At 45.1% G+C, this 17,394-nt stretch overlaps 1 protein-coding gene across 1 annotated transcript in view; it reads right to left on the reverse strand.

The window, feature by feature from the left end:
* Nucleotides 1-10,879: 10,879 nt before the first annotated feature.
* The window catches only part of LOC148855101 (O-fucosyltransferase family protein), a 32,289-nt gene continuing 25,774 nt past the window's right edge, over nt 10,880-17,394 (reverse strand). The window contains exon 10 of the mRNA XM_088941381.1: nt 10,880-11,571. Coding sequence (XP_088797507.1) covers nt 11,409-11,571 — 163 coding nt within the window. The 3' untranslated portion in view covers nt 10,880-11,408. The remainder of the gene's footprint in view (nt 11,572-17,394) is intronic.

Below are 17,394 nucleotides of genomic sequence, written 5' to 3' on the forward strand. Positions count from 1 at the left end.
CGCTACATCATTTGGCACCGTCTGTGAAAAGCGCTTCAAAAGGCATTTCTCTCTAAACTCTTTTAGTTCTTTTCCTCCTTGAAACAATCCAATGCTCATGGCTTCCTCTAGCAACGTCGGACAAAGCACGGAAATGGATAACTCCAAGGAACAACCCCAACATCCTACTGTTTGTATCGGACAGTTCACCGTCCCCCTCTCAGCGGACGGAATCCCTAACTTGAATGTGCCTCTCACAGTGGCACCTATCATCGCCCCACTCCCTGCTACAGTCGGAGCAACGTTCACTGAACCTTCGGTCGTGCCCCCAGCGGCCAGCCCAAACCAACTGGATGACTTGATGCAGTGCATGCGGGCCATGCAGGCCCAAATGCAACAGTTCCAACAACTTCATCTCTATCAACAACATGTACTGCACTAGGTCTCCCAGTATCAGTATCAGCAGCAGTTTCCCCCAGCTACCTCAACCTCAACTTCAGCAGCCATAGATCCCGCCTCGGCACCTAGCCTCGCAGCAAGTTAAGTCTCGCCGCCAGGACGAACGCCCCTCTGGCCAAGGAGAGGCCCCCCAAAATCTCCCAAAAAACCAGGCCTCCCCCCAAGGCAGACGGGAGAGACCAGCTACCCCGATCTCACCGCGGGCGGACAGGTCGGGAGGACCCCAGCTCGCCAGGTCTACATCACCTCGGCAGTTGAAGTTTGGAACCCCGATCCTTGAAAACCGGTTCAAGATCCTAGCAACAGACTCCAAGCAAGACCCCTCTATCCGCAGCCATCACCAGAAGACCGGGCTACTTCCTGCTCAAACCATTCCGAACAGCGCAGAGGTGAGTAGCACGAGTGCCGAGCCCACCAAGAAGCAGAGATGCCGCCGCCGAGCTCGCCAATTTGTCACCCGCGATTTGCCCAAGCTCATGGGCAAAGAAGAGGTAAGCTCGACCGAAGTCAAGGCTCCCCTCCTCTCGGTTCCATCCCCCCTGTCTTTCGAACTCCTGGCAGTCCCAATGCCCAAAGACTTCAAGCTCCCCGCTCTTGACAAGTATGAGTATGACGGGTCATTTGACCCAAATGATCATGTAGATGCCTTTCAATCACAGATGCACCTGGCAAGAGCCAGTAAGTCATGCATGTCTGTAGCCTTCTCCACTACTTTTAGAGGAGCAACCCGCACGTGGTATAGGAATTTGGCACCTGGGTCGATAAGAAGTTGGGCGCAGTTCGCATACACCTTCACGTCCCACTTCGTTACTAGCAAGCGGTGTCCGCAAATTGAAGAAAGTCTCCTCAGCATAGTGCAGAGAGAGGGAGAATCCATCCGAAGCTATATCAACCGGTTCGACGATGCCTGTATGCAGATACCGCGCCTGGACCCCGCCGTTCGCCTTGCAATAGCCAAGAAGAGCATGACACACAAAGAGTTTAAATGGCACATGGTCGTCAACCAACCAGTGACCATAACCGAGTTTCTAAAGCTTGCAGACAGGTTCATAGCTACCGAAAATGAGATCAACCAAAAGGGCGAGGACGCACCCGAAAAAAGAAAGAGGGAAGGAGAGCTTTCCAGTACAGGGGACAGCCAAAAGAAAAAGGACACAACTCGGGGGGCAAGGTCGGGCCAATTGTTCTGACCTCCTATAGCGGACCGAGCTAACTACACCCCACTGAACGCGAAGCGGGCTGAAATCCTGATGGCGATCAAGAACGCCCCCTACGTGAAGTGGCCACCATGTCTGAGGGGGAATCCCAATGAAAGAAATAAGAACCTGTATTGCAGTTTTCACAAAGATCACGGTCACAGTACCGAGAGTTGTAAAAACCTCCGCGACGAGATAGAGAAGCTCATCCGTCGCAGATATCTAAGAAACTTTGTACATAATAATAATAATAGTAATAAAATAGGTCGGCAAGGGGAGCACGGTAAGGATGCTCCCGAGTCCAGCAGCAGGCTGGCCAAACAACCGTAGAGGCAGCCTCCGGAGGAGAGGCCAGTTCGGGGGACCATCCACATGATAGTGGGAGGTTCGATCGTTGCAGGTTGCACTTTAGCAGCAGTTCGGACGCCGGTTCGTGAGGCCACCTGGGAGGAGCAAAACCCCCCAAAGCGGTCGAGGATAGAAGAGCCAATTTTCTTCATAGAAGATGACGCGCGAGGGGTCCACTACCCCCACAACGACACGCTCGTAATAAAGCTAAGAATCAACGACTTCGAGGTCAGGCGCGTACTCGTCGACTCAGGTAGCTCAGCCGACATCCTCTTCAAAGATGCGTTTAACCAGCTCCAGATGTAGAAAGGCGACCTGAAGCCCGCAGACACTCCTTTGGTAGGCTTCAGCGGAGAAGAAGTCTGGCCCCCTGAAAAATAACAGTACCTGTGGAAGTCGGCATGTGGCCTTGTGTGGTCAGATTCAAGCACGACTTCTTGGTGGTCGCGACCCCCTCCCCCTACAATGCCATAATAGGTCGACCGATCACCCATGTCCTACGGGCGGTGGTTTCCACTTACCATTTGGCTATGAAGTTTCCAACGGACTTTAGTGTGGAGGTAGCACAGGGCGACCAGCTCGAATCCCGTAAGTGCTACGTCGCCGCCCTGAAGGGAAAAACCAAGGTAGCCGATGATCTCAAGCTGGAACGGCCTATGGAAAAAAGCAAAGAACGAGCCACACCCACAAAAGAAACAGTCAGTTCCGAGCTCAGCAGCTAAACCAGCTCAGACGATTCAGATCGACGCTTCCGTCCAGGTACCTCTACGATCCGAACTGGTAAGCTTCTTACTTCAAATTTTAGATATTTTTGCATGGTCCACGGCAGAGATGCCCGGTATAGACCCCTAAACTCATAACTCACAACCTGAATACTGATCCTGTAGTTAGGCCCGTTAGATAGAAGAAACGCAACCTAGCCCCAGAGCGGTGGAAAGCAGTCGACGAGGAGGTCGAAAAGCTCCTCACAGCTGACTTCATAAGAGAAGTCCACTACCTGAGCTGGGTAACCAACCCCGTCCTGATAAAGAAGCCCAACGGCAAGTGGTGCATGTGCGTTGACTACACCGACCTGAACTGGGCTTGCCCAAAAGACTGCTTCCCGCTCCCCAGAATTGACCGATTGGTAGACGCGACCTCAGGGTACGAGTTGCTAAGTTTCTTAGATGCCTATTCGGGCTATAACCATATCAAGATGGACCCGGCGGACGAAGAAAAGACTGCCTTCATCACGGAATTTGGCCTATACTGTTACAAGGTTATGCTCTTCGAGTTGAAAAACGCAGGGGCAACCTTTCAAAGGCTTGTGAATAAATTGTTTGCACCATTAATCGACAGAAAAGTAGAATGCTATGTAGACGACATGGTCATTAAAACCCAATTCTCATATGAATTAATACAAGATTTGCATTTTGTTTTTGAAATTCTTCGTAAGTTTAATATGAGACTAAAACCAAACAAGTGTGTGTTTGGTGTGACCTCAGGCAAGTTCATAGGATACATCGTTAACCGGCGCGGCATCGAAGCTAACCCGGATAAAATTAAGGCCATCTTAGATATGAGACCACCCCGGAAGTTGAAGGAGGTTCAGAGATTGAATGGCCGCATAGCCGCCCTGAGCCGCTTCATGTCTAAATCGGCGGACCGTTGTCTGCCATTCTTTAAGGCAATTAAGAGCAAAGGGTTCGAATGGACCCAAGACTGCCAACTCGCATTCGACGAGCTCAAGAAATACCTCGCTAGTGTGCCGACCTTAACCCGGCCCGAGGAGGGTGATGTTTTAGAATTGTACCTCTCGGCGAGTGACGAAGTGGTCAGTTCGGTACTAATAAATGAAGTTGATCGGGTCCAACGACTCATCTATTATGTTAGTAAAGTATTGTAGGGAGCAGAAACGAGATACACGGAGATGGAAAAGCTAGCATACGCACTGATAATCACAACTCAGAAGCTTCGCCCGTACTTCCAAGCTCATACTGTTATCGTCCTAACCGACAAACCTCTGAGGCAAGTATTGCTTAAGCCCGAGGTCTCTAGTCGGTTGACGAAGTGGGCCGTTGAGCTCAGTGAGTACGACCTCCAGTACAAGCCGCAAACTGTCATTAAGGTCCAAGCCTTAGTAGATTTCATAGTCGAATGCACGTTCAGCTCCGAAGTCCCCAGGCCGGTTGAGCACAAGGCTCCCACCTCGGGTGAGCCTGAAGCTCCCAGGCCGGTCGAGTCCGAACCCCATGAGGTAGCAGCCAGTGTGGCATCTCTCCTAGCTTGGCCAACCGCGAGCTGGGATGAGGAGCCCTAGATCCTTCACGTTGATGGCTCCTCGAACCAATAGGGCAGCGGAGCCGAAATAGTTCTACACGGCCCAAGTGGCATGAAACTGGAATACGCGCTACGCTTTGAGTTCGCGGCGTCTAACAATGAAGCAGAGTATGAGGTGTTGATAACTGGACTAGCCCTAGCCAGAGAAGTAAAAGCAAAGCACATTGTTATCTGCAGCGACTCCCAACTCGTGGTTAACCAGGTCACCGGCGAGTATGAAGCTCGCAAACCAACCATGATTGCCTACTTGACCAAAGTTAGAGAGGCCCTGCTCGACTTCCAGTCACACTTCATCAAACAAATCCATAAATCGGAGAACGCTAAGGCTGACGCCCTGTTCAGGTTAGCCAGCACTAGCGACATCACCATGAGAACCGTGTACGTAGATGACCTATCTCAGCCTAGCATTCTCAGGGGGGCAGAGGAGGTCACTCCCGTTGTTCAAGCAGAGCCGAGCTGGATTGACCCGCTCGCGAGCTTCTTGCTACACAAGACCCTCCCTACAGATCGCAATGCAGCCAGAAGGGTGTAGCACCATGCAGCCAAATACGTCATTATAGACGAATGGCTGTACAGGAGATCCTACACGCTCCCCTATCTGCGTTGCTTGCGGCCTACCAAAGCCTAGCTCGTACTCCGCGACACTCATGAGGGGTTGTGCGGCGAGCACTTGGGGGGCAGTGCCCTTGCCTAGAAAGCACTTCGACAGGGATATTATTGGCCAACAATGAAGGCAGATGCTATTGAGCTCGTTAGAAAATGTGACAAATGCTAGAGACATGCCAATATTCACCACCAACCCGCTGCCAACCTCAAGTATCTCACCAGCCCGTGGCCCTTTGCGTAGTGGGGTATCGATCTACTCGGACCATTCCCGCCAGCAACGGGTGGAAGGAAGTTCTTAGTAGTAACAGTGGACTATTTTACCAAGTGGGTAGAAGCTGAACCCCTCGTGACGATCACAGCCCGAAATGTTCAAAACTTCTTTTGGAAGAACATTGTGTGCCACTTCGGATTACCTCAAGTATTGATTTTCGACAACGGCAAGCAGTTCGAGGACATCAAATTTCAAGACTGGTGTCAAGACATGGGAATTCGACAGAACTTTACTTCAGTCGCACACCCTCAAGCAAACGGTTAGGCAGAAGTCACAAACAGAGCCATCCTCCGCGGATTAAAGGCTTGGTTGGACCGGGCCAAAGGATTGTGGGCAGATGAACTACCTGGTGTTCTATGGGCATACCGGACCATGGAGAAGACCGCCGGGAGAAACACCCTTCAATCTCACCTACGACACCGAAGCAGTGATTCCCGTAGAGATCGAAGTGCCTACGCTACGATTAGAGGCATATAGTGATCAAACAAACGAAGATGAGTTACGTACCAACCTCGATCTACTCGATGAAGTAAGGGACCTCGCGTACATCTGGACAGCAGCCTACCAGCAAAGAGTAGCTCGGTACTATAACACCAGGGTCAAGAAGCGGAATCTCCACTTTGGTGACCTGGTCCTTCGTAAAGTTATGGTGCCTGAGTCTGGCGCTGGCAAGCTCGGGTCCAACTGGGAAGGCACTTACCGAGTGAAATGAGTGCTCAGGGAAGGAACATATGAGCTCGAGACCCTCGAAGGGAAACAAGTACCTCGGGCATGGAATATTGTCAACCTAAGACAATACTATCTATAAGAATCGAGTGGGCAGCATAGTATGAGTGGCAGCTCGAGTGCCTAGCTGACCAGGAGTGAGTTCGGCCCAATCACTGACCTCCCCCGAGTATGTAGCCAACTTGCTCTTCTTCAAGCTGCATTGGGGGTTCAGGACGGTTTGGCTCCCCTGACCCTCTGAGCTGGAAGCCATCATCTCCACATCACGAGTGGAACTCTCAGAGGCCTCGGCGGCAACTTCGGAAAAATGAGCCCCGATAGCAACAACGTTGGCCTCGGCAACGCTTTCACCAGCAGGTCTGGTGGGCTTGGCAGCAGGCTCAGTGGGCTTAACAGCAAGTTCCACCATCACCTTAGGCCCCTTAGGCATGGCCCTTTCTTCCAAGTCGACGACGGGGGCGGCTACCACCTCGGGCCCCGAGGCAAAAGTCTGCGGAGGTTGGGGCTTGGCTTAAGCTTGTGGGAACTCAACGCATGCCTTCTTGGCTACGCGTTTCTTTCTCTTCATCTGGCGGATGAGCTTCTGGTTGTCTATTCTCTCCGCCTCCATGGGACCTGCAGTAAAACACAACATCAGCAACCCGTAGCAAACATATAAACAGAAAGCCGAAGTGGGGGAAAACCTACCCAGGCTCAAGCTCGCCTGGACGAGCTCCTCCTCAGAAGTGAAGTCTTTATAATTCAACCCAAGCTGAGCCAGTGACTGGAGCACCTTCTTGGTCTTCCCGTGAGGATAGCACCATGGTCTTGAACGGCAATCCTCCAATCGGTGGGGAAGGGTCACCCCGTACTGCTCCGGACTATGAAGTAGTCCCGCTTCCAAGTTGGGACTTTGCTCGGGAGCTTGTGCATGAGTTTGAAACCCGGGCGGGAGGATAGGTAATAGGACCGCCAATGCTCGGGAAGAAAGCCTGAAGCGCTCTTCTTTATAGCCAAAGTTGTACTAAGAACATCTAAATCTATAAAGAGGGAGCGATTGAAGCAAAGAGAGATGGACCCCACCACATTCCATATGAAGTTTGGGTGGAGTTGATCCAGGGTGATGTTGAAGTGTACCAACACCTCAACGATCAGAGGGTGAAGAGGAAGTCGGAGCCCGGCTATCAGTTGTTCCCCGAAGATCACGATCTTGTTGGGACCGTGCTCCCATGGGAAGTTTCCGGTGGGAAGGCTATATGAGTATTCCTTAGAGAGGCGGAACCTTTGTATGAGGTCCTGAAGCCTCTCCGAAGTCATTATGGAAGGCCCGAACTGATATGGTTCCCGACCTCGGTGGGAGGTAGACGCCAGATGACCTGAAGCCACCCGTACTTCGGATGGCTGGGCAGTAGAGGAGACACCCCGAGCCGAGGTACCTACCTCGGGCTCATCGATAAGACTGTCTACACTAGACGACATAGCAAACTAAAAGGAAGAAACAAATTGAAAAGGGGAAGGAAGATCGGGGAGACTCACCAAAGGAAACGCGACCGGACTGGGAGAACAGGACGAACCGGAAGACCTGAGCTAAGAGACCTCCAACGCGAGCTCAAACGATAATGACGAGAGCTTGGTGGCGAAGAAAATGGCCAAGGGTCCCCCTATTTATAGCCAAGGCTGCGGGTTCCTCGAGGCGAAAACTGTTGAGTGCATTTTTTACGTCCGCGAAGTCAAAATCACGTGAGATCCACACGTAACCCAGACACGACTCGAGTCTTTTCTGATTAAATCGGACGCTAGACCGGTCCAGCTGGACGGAGCATGCGACAAAGCGGCATGAATACCGACGCCAGCGCAGGGAGTGGGGGGCAATTGATGGAGAGTGATTTGGCCCGACCTCACAACACAGGTACACGTGGGCGTGACCTTGCTCAAACAATGACTCAACGTGACAGCGCAACGAGCGTGAGAACAACTCGGAGGGAAAGTCCCACCGAGTTCAGCTCGGCAACTCGGTAGGTAAACTACTCTTCAGAAGTCGCCTTACCCGCACCTCCTCCCCGGGGTTAAGGCACTTCGGGGGGTCCGGAGTTCGGGGTGCCCTGACCCCTTTTAAGACTCGAGCTCTTCCCAATGGACCTCGGGCCACTCCCAAGCAAACACACCGATCCTTTTCCAAACACCCCGAGGCACAAACACCTCGGGTCAGCTAGCTCGGCATAACCAGCTATAGGTGGCCTGTCACTCAAATGACAGCCCAGCTCAGGGTAATTCGTGGGAGGGTAGTTCAGCATACCACAGGAGGGCTTCCTGCTCGACCGCTGTACCCGACAAATCTGTGGACAGCAGGCATGTCCCTCGCACCGCGCCTGCCACCTTTGGAAAGGTGTCTCGCACCTGACAGACACGTACCCTGTAACGACGGCCCCGCGCGTGCCACCTCAGACTTGCCCGTAACGACTGTGGCAGACTGACAGTGGCAGTTATACCTGCCCTGTCAGAAGTCAAAGGGCCTGAAGCAACGGAATTCATTTATAAGGGGCTTATTCTCAAGGAACAAGGTATCTTAGAATCATCTGCACAACCTACACTCTTAGCCTTCGTTTTCCTTTTGCTTCTTGCACACAATACTAACTTAAGCATCGGAGCGTTCCCGCTGGGAAACCCCCCGGGAGTTCTTCCTCTTTCCTCTCGTCTCAGGAACCTCTCAGGAGCCATGCGAGCGCCAGGTAGGAGTGACCGAATTGTGCTACATCAGGAATAAAACCCAATTTCATTTAGAGAGAGTCTCCAAGGTTCATCTAGAGGTCACTGAGACTCTGACCCACGTTTAAACAGGTTTTAAGTTTAAAATGCTGTCTTTATACAACTTTCAGTGCCTATTTTAGCAAATTATCAAATAGCACCAACCACCAAGTAAAACTCTCATTACCACAAGTAAAACTCTCATTACTATATTTCCAATCCTAAGGTAGATAGAGAGGAAACAACCATTACAAGTGTTGAATAAAAGTCTCATTACTATATGATTGTACAAGTTTACATGGTCTCAAGACTTGGCCAATGGATAAACGGTTATTTATCCCTGAGTTTGATTCGGCAGATGGAGGGACAGCCCAAAATTGAGGAATTATTGGCTCCTATCTGGTCGGAGGAATTTTGTGCAATCACATGCATTTTATAGTTAAATTTTAGTGTAAGGATTTAGGGTCTAAAATTTAAGTTTCTAATGTTTATAATTTAAAGTTTAGGGTTCAGGGTTTAAGATTTAGATTTAAATATAAACACTCTTATTCCTGTTCCCATCACCTTTTCATTTGGTAAGTGCGGCATTTTGCACTTTTATTCCAACATTCCATTTTGCAAAGTGGCAAGTGAAGTAGAGATTTTCAATTCATCTTACATATTTACCTAACTAAAGAAATTTCAGGAGATATAGCTAAAATGGTGGGCTGAGAGATCAGAGATGTTCATGCGGACAAGAAAAATAATGCCTAATCCACAATGCTTTCTGGAATTATGGTTCTCGTTTTTGGGTCTCTTCCCATTTTGTCTAAATGATGAAAAGCCTATGTCTATCTAATACATATCGTTATTTAAAAAGCTGATACATACCAATGTTTTAAAAACTGACCCAGAACCGAAACCGTTCTAGCCATTGAGTTGCCCATCCGGCTTGACTGGATGGCTTGTTCTGACAAAAATTTAAAAAAATAATTAAAATAAAAAATTGCTAAAAACCATTAAATGAGTCGAACAAATCAACAGTTCAACCATGCAGGTTAATGAATCATTAACCAATTCAACGGTTTTTTTATAAGAGACTGGGTTTGGGGTAAAACAGAACCAATTGTCTAGATGATTCCCAGGCCAAACAGTCAAACCATCCAGGCCAACAGCGGTTCGAAAACATTGATACAAACTATAATATAGTCTGTATTCCAGTTCTTTTATCATTTCCCAACATTTACAAAGCGCATCCCAATAGACTGATTTGATTATATTGATACTTTTTGTATTTATTTAAAATCCTCTAACATATCGATGGGTGCCCTAATTATATTTCATCACAATATCTATTTGTATCCAAAGCTTATCCTCGTATATTTATTAAAATTGCCTCTTGGATACTCTATGTTTTCAATACTTGTGCCTATACATACAAGTATAGCTATAATATAGTCTGTATTCCAGTTCTTTTATCATTTCCCAACATTTACAAAGCGCATCCCAATAGACAGATTTGATTATATTGATACTTTTTGTATTTATTTAAAATCCTCTAACATATCGATGGGTGCCCTAATTATATTTCATCACAATATCTATTTGTATCCAAAGCTTATCCTCGTATATTTATTAAAATTGCCTCTTGGATACTCTATGTTTTCAATACTTGTGCCTATACATACAAGTATAGCTAGACAGGCAAACCCATAGAATAAAGATTAAAGGTTTTGATTGGGTGAAAAGTGTTAAAACATTATTATTCAGATCCACTGTTCTTTATACTCATCCAGACAAATACAATCAACCAAAGAATGCATGCAAATAAATTATACACGTACATGCAAACACGCTTTCCATCTCTGTTGCATGCAATTAAAAGTTGAACCAGCACAGCAAGTCAGCAACAGCTCTCTTCTAGAAAAACTCCTCACATGAAAACATTCTCTCTAATCTTTACTTCTATGTTCAATTTAGGCAATGTGGGTTTTGATAGAAAACAAGACAGAAAACAGAAACTTGAAAGGTAAGTCTTACAAATTTTGTGAAATTCCTTGAAAACTTTCCCTCAACTTTCAGTTTCTCTTATTTCCAAATTTCGATCAAACCAAACATATAGCCTAAGTTTAAAATCATGGCAGTATATAAGTCGGAATTGAAAGAAGCATGATTGTTCTATAAAAGATCTTGAATGTAAGGCTACAGGCGCTTACATACTGCAACAAATTGGATAAAACCCCATCAAACAAAAATGAAAACAATAACCACATGAAAAATAAATGATAAATACAAGAGAAATGAAATGTCAACTAAGAATGATGGCCCAAACAAACAAATCAATCCCCTGACTCAGATACATGACGATGTACACAAAGTTCAACCATTTCTAGTATCATAATCACAGATGTGTGGCTTAAATCAAGTAATATACACACGAAGGCAAAATTTGATGCATACAAATGCAAGTTGTGTAGCAGCATTGTTAGATACAGTAGCTGCAGAAGAAATATGAGTTCATTGTTCAGTTAGTGCCGGGAAAACTGCACTGAAAGACTTCATTCTTTTCTGCTTTATCCTCTCTTCCAGTAAACCCAAACTTTAAGCTCCATCCCGGAAAAAATAATGAATATATGAGAGCAATGTGCTCTGCAATATCCCAATCTTGAAAATTTGATAGCGCTGCCTCTTGCCGAAGGGAAGAATAAAAGAATTACACCAATGTAAAGAATAAATGTCAATGACAAGATCTGCACGCCACAGTACTGGAACAAAAGAATCCATGACCTTTTTCAAGAAACTCAAGGGACTGATGAGAATCTCAGTTCTTCCAACTTGTTCACTAGGCACATACAATCTGGGCATGGAAAGGTGTATATAGAGTCATTCGGTCTTTTGAGCTCAATACCTTTGGCATCACTATGAGATCGCATGTTCAGCACATGGCGCTTGAAGGTTTTCCATCTGCAACAATATCCAGCAGCACCATTTAGATGCTACACTAATCAATTTATAAAACAAGCTGCATACTCCACAACAAAAACAATCAGCAAATCATTTCTACTGCATCAATCTCAAAATTTCAATTCCTTATCATAATTGAGTCCGGCCAATGTTGATAACTTGGTATGGTTGTGCAATGTACGTCAATCCTGAACTGGCTAGAGAATAGAGTAACCTGGTTTGTGATTCAGTTCTAGATGTAATTTGGAGTATGCTAATGTGCTTGAACAAATCAGAAAGGCACTATAAATGGTTTTTTTATCAGTAACAAAAAACTTTATTAATGATGTGAAGTTTTGTGAAACTTTAGTTACAATAGGGGGAGGTAAAATGTCTTAACTCCCCACCAACAGGATACAATGGAAGAAAGTTAAAAATTAGCCCAAAACAGAGACTCCCTATTCACCCCTTGCTTGGCCAGCCCATCTGCAAATGAGTTAGCAGTCCTCTTCACCCATCTGTATTGCATTTCAATGTCCCTACACAGCCAATTGAATTTTTTTTTCTTTTCATTGTTATAGCTCAACAAACCACTGTCTTCTTCCTTTAGCCAACTAATCACCACCTTCAAGTCACCTTCCAGGACCAAACGTCTGATATTCAGTTCTCTTGCTCTTTGGATTCCTTCTAGAGATGCAAGGATCTCAGCCCTAAGAGAGTCTCCTTCTCCAATTGGGCCTGAGAACATAGCAGTAATAATCCCTTCCTCATTCCTGAATACTCCCCCAATCCTAGAAGACCCTGGATTCCTTAAACTACTGCCATCAAAATTCAGTTTTATAAATCCAGAGGGAGGAGGGGACCAAGAGGGGCTAAGAGTCCTCTTACATTGGGCAGAGGTAGCTATCTCTTTCCAATTTCTTAACAAGTCAGACACAGAAAAATCTAAAAACAGCTCCATAGATTCAGCCAGTAGGCAACCCTTAAAAGTATTAGGACTAATAGATTTTCTAGGGTTCTTTCCTTGTCTGAAAAAATTCGTGAAAAAAATCATGAGTTTCTTTCTCCACATAATTTTCCCTCTCTTCTTAGGCCATCGGAAAAACGGAGAGAACAGACTTTGGACGCTCTCGGGGGGATTCCAAATACACCCAAAGAGGGAGAAAGCCTACTCCCATACAGTTTTAGCAACCGTACAAGTAACCATAAGGTGGTAACCAGTTTCCCCATCAGCTTTACAGAGAGTACACCTATTAGGAAGTAAACAAGAATTGGGTCCTTCAGAGGTGAGTCCCCAATCCAAAGATGTTCCCAAAATTTTATTCGATTAACAGAGTTAAGACCATACCTAATCCAAGATAAAACTAGAAGCAGATCATGAATGACTTTCCAAGGAGAAGCAGTTGTAGCCCTTGCCATAGTTCCAGGAGAGTTAAGACCATACCTAATCCAAGGGGAGAAAACTAGAAACAGATCATGAATGACTTTCCAAGGAGAAGCAGTTGTAGCCCTTGCCATAATTCTAGGATCCCAACCCATTTATGCTAGGCACAATCTTTGTCCACAATTTGTCTCTTTCCAAAGGAAACCTCCACAACCATTTCCCCAACAAAGACATTCATTTTCTTGATGTTCCCAACCCCAAGGCCTCCTAGCTTTTTACATCTAGTTACCACCTCCCAACTCACCCTATGATCCCTCTTCTCCTCTCCTAGCTCCCACAGAAAATCCCTCATTAATTTTTCCAAAAAGTTGGAAACCTTTGTGGGAATCTTAAACACTAACAGAAAGTAAATAGGTAAGTTAGCTAGGGTAGACCTAATCAAAGTGACTCTCCCCCCCAAGGAAAGATAATTTTTCCTCCAGGAAGCAAGCCTTTTCTCAAATCTCTCCATTACCGGGTTCCAGAAGCTTTCATTCTTAGGAATATCACCTAAAGGGAGGCCCAAGTAAATCAAAGGCCAATCCAAGATTGCACAACCTAACACACCTGCATATTCACTTAATTCCCTCTCCTCCAAATTCACTCCCACCATACAACTCTTATCAAAGTTCACCTTGAGGTTAAACATCTGCTCAAAGAGTTGTATTGCCAATTTTAAATTCCTGATCCAATTTATGCCCCCACCTTCACAGAAGAGGATTGTGTCATCTGCAAACTGCAGATGTGTCAATGGTACCTCCTCCCTTCCTACTCGCCACCCTTTTATTAATCTCCCAAGGACATCGGCAATCAGAGTGAATAGGAAGGGGGAAAGTGGGTCTCCTTGTCTTATACCTCTCAAGGAGGGAAAGAAGTCAACTACAGTTCCATTCACCAAGATAGAATAGTGACAACTCCTAACACAGCCCCAAATCCATTTACACCACTTGTCTCCAAAGCCAAAGCTTCTCAACACCTCCAATAAGAAAGACCAATCAACTAGGTCATAAGCTATCTCCGAGGCCAATTTGCAGACCACTCCCTTCTTGGATTTCCTAAAGCTCTCCAAACTCTCATTTGCAATCAGGATTTGAATGGTGATTTGTCTTCCCTGCACAAAAGCTCCTTGGTTGGGTGCAATAATGGTGGGAAGGACCACCTTTCTCCTTAGGGACAACACTTTTGCAATTATTTTATACAAACTATTCACCAAATTGATAGGTCTAAAATCCCTTGGTTGTGATGGCTCTTTCTTCTTTGGGACCAAAGCAATGAAAGTGGAGTTCAAACTCGGATTAATTATTCCCCTTCTGTGAAACTCCTCAAAGACTGACCCAAGATCCTTCTCCACAATATCCCAACAATCCTGATAAAATACCATTGTGAAATCAAAACTCTTTTCTAGCCACTCTCTGTTCTCTGCACTTAGAGTCAGCCACTCCAAACCCTCTCATTTAAAGGCCTTCTAAAAATATATTTGAAATGACTTACAAAGGCCTCTGCTATTTCTGTCGAGTGGGACATGACTAATCCTTCTAATTCCAATTTTGATATGAAATTCTTTTTCCTCCTACCATTTGTCATTGAATGGAAAAATCTAGTGTTTCTATCTCCCTCCTTTAACCACTTACACCTGGATTTCTGTCTCCAATTTATTTCCTCCTTAAGCAATATATCCTCCATCTGCCTCCTCAGTTCCCATCTCATCTCCCTGTCTTCCTCTCCAAAGGATCCCCTTTCTTCCTTCATCCAATTCCTCAATCTACTCCAGCAAGACTTGTTTTCTTTCCTCTACTCTTCCAAACTCCAGCCTGTTCCACTCCTTTATTTGGGATTTTAGGAATTGAAGTTTCTTGTGGAACCTCATTCCCTCCCACTCTACTACCGGATTAAATTGCTCCCACCACTCTCTAATTTTCTCAATGAAACCTGGATGGATCAACCACATGTTTTCAAACCTGAAAGGGGTAGGTCCATCACCTCTAATTGTTGCTCTCTTCCTAGCACTACCCAACCCCCTTACATTCCAACTTAGGATTCTCATTTTAACTTTTGAAACTCAGCCCTAGCACCACCAAAATCTATTTAAACCCTTTCCTTCTATCCCCTCTCACCCCAAACTTCTTGTCCCCCTCAATATCTCTTTTTAGTCTCTCAACTTCACTCAATTTTCTTTTCTTAATCTTACTATCCTCTTTTTTTTTGTAGATAGGCATTTAAATCATTTGGATTCTTCAGTTTACACCCTAGCTTAACCACAAATTCTGCTGCTGACTCTTCCCTACTAGTTTCCTCTTTTTCTATTGTTCCACTCTTCCCGTTCCTAAACATCTTCTCATTCCTTTCCTCATTTCCTCCACCAATAGCCCTTTCTGCCCCCTTTGTGACCTCCCTCTACAGTTCGTTCCTCTCCACTTCACCCATTAAGCTCTCAATGATTCCCCAAATCTTTTTATCCCTGCATGTTTTACCCACCAATTTCTCCCCTTCCTTCTCCCCTTGTAGCCTCACTGTGGCTCTCTGTCGATGGGCCTCCAACTCTTGGTTGAGAAGGGAATCTAGAACAAGAGACACGGAACACTCATCAGTGGCAAAAACTAAATTGACAGAGTTACCTGAGTTCGACTGAGGGTTGTGAGAAATGGGCAAATGAGAATAATTGGTTGTCGCTCCCTATTTTGAGCAATTGGAGCTTTCTGTCTCCTCAGTTTTGAGGGAATTATTCCCTGTCAATTGGTCTACCCAAAGACCTCTTCCTTTACCCAATTGTTTACCTCTCTGTGATGTACCCTTGTTCAGTTCTGGGTTATCCTGAGCTATCTCCTTCTCAGCTTATCACAAGGCACTAGAACTTGGGAAAGGCTCATCCAGTTTTGGGCTTTGGACTGCTCTGTTAAAGGTTTTTGTTTCATTCACCCAAACCTCCACGCTCTCCCTTTGTTCTCCCATCATATCCCCAAGAAACAGGTGTTCCAGATTTAAGATCTCCCTATTTTGATCTTCGTGAAATCCTTCATCTTCTGAACTACCTAAACTCGCACTCTCTTCTGAGTTATCATCAAAATCATTCTCCAAACTGCAACTTATCCACCCTTGGTCTTCCTCTTCCCTTTCTTCTATTTTGTTTCTCATGTAGCGCGGGTTTGGGAGATCAACAACATGATAAGTCTAATCATCACCATCCGGTCGATAGACCTAGCTCAGAGATCGATTTCCCCCTTCTATTCGCCTCTTCTGTAACTTGTAACTGTCATTACATGCGCTACAAATTTATTCAGTCATTTCATGCACTACAAGAATGAAATAACTGGTAACTGTCATTACACGTTTTAAGGTTCTAAATATGCAGAGCTAGCTCAGATTTTTCTTGATTTCAGCCTTTCTGAGCTGAGCCAGAGTTTTCACCAGGACTCATGAGCCCTAGTTTTTGAAACCAAGCTGGTACAACCAGTTTTTGCAATTCCCAGAACTGATACCACCGGTTAACCAATTGACCAGTTTTGATTTTTGACTGGTTTGGTTATTTGGTTTTTTATATTTATAGTATATTTTACATAGATACTTATAAATATATAACATATAGATAGTATATTGGAGATACTAAAAATATATAATATACATATGTATACATACATATATATATACACTAGTTGGTTCGGTTAACACCTCAGTCTGAATCTGCCCGGTAACTTGAAGGCCCATACACTGGATTCAAATGAGCCAAACCAAGCCCAGATAAGCTTTTGACAAGCCAAGCCTGAGCTTAGAACTTTGACCCTGAGACAAACTAAGATCAGTTCAATTAATTTGCATCTAACTTTGACGCCGAATATTTTTCACATGGTTAGAATTCTGATTTATCTTTCTAAAATAGATCAATCCCTAAACAAATAAATACAAATGTTGTTAGTGTAGGAATTTCCATGCTTAGTTGCTGACCACTCTAAACAAGAAAGACCAAAAAAGAATCCACCACCATCAAAGTATAACTTCACTGGTTAATACAAGTCCATGATAAAAAAGGGAAAAAGAAAACCTGAAAACTGCAATATATCAGCTACTTAAATACCATTCTAACTGAAGCATTGCATGCATAACCAGAACCTTCATTATTTCATTCTTGTAACTCTTTCCCATAAATTTATCAAAAAGGTTATAAGCCATAAGTCAAATTTCTTTGGTTTATAACCAAGGGTAGTAATATGCACACAGCTGGCACACATTTTTCCCAGGTTCAGCTTGAAATAACCAGCTATTTAACAAGTGCATCGTGTTCTATTTAGGCACCCACTTATGCAAACCAAGCAAAACCCCAACTTTTTTTATAATAAAAAAATTATTAAACATGAAAAAAAAACTCACAAAAGAGAGGTAACAAGCAGTCACCAACAAGACTCACCACCAAACATCCCCCTCCACCT

The sequence above is a fragment of the Nelumbo lutea genome, chromosome 4, assembly GCF_056320005.1.
Source record: "Nelumbo lutea isolate HS-2025 chromosome 4, American lotus-T2T, whole genome shotgun sequence".
NCBI lineage: Eukaryota > Viridiplantae > Streptophyta > Magnoliopsida > Proteales > Nelumbonaceae > Nelumbo > Nelumbo lutea.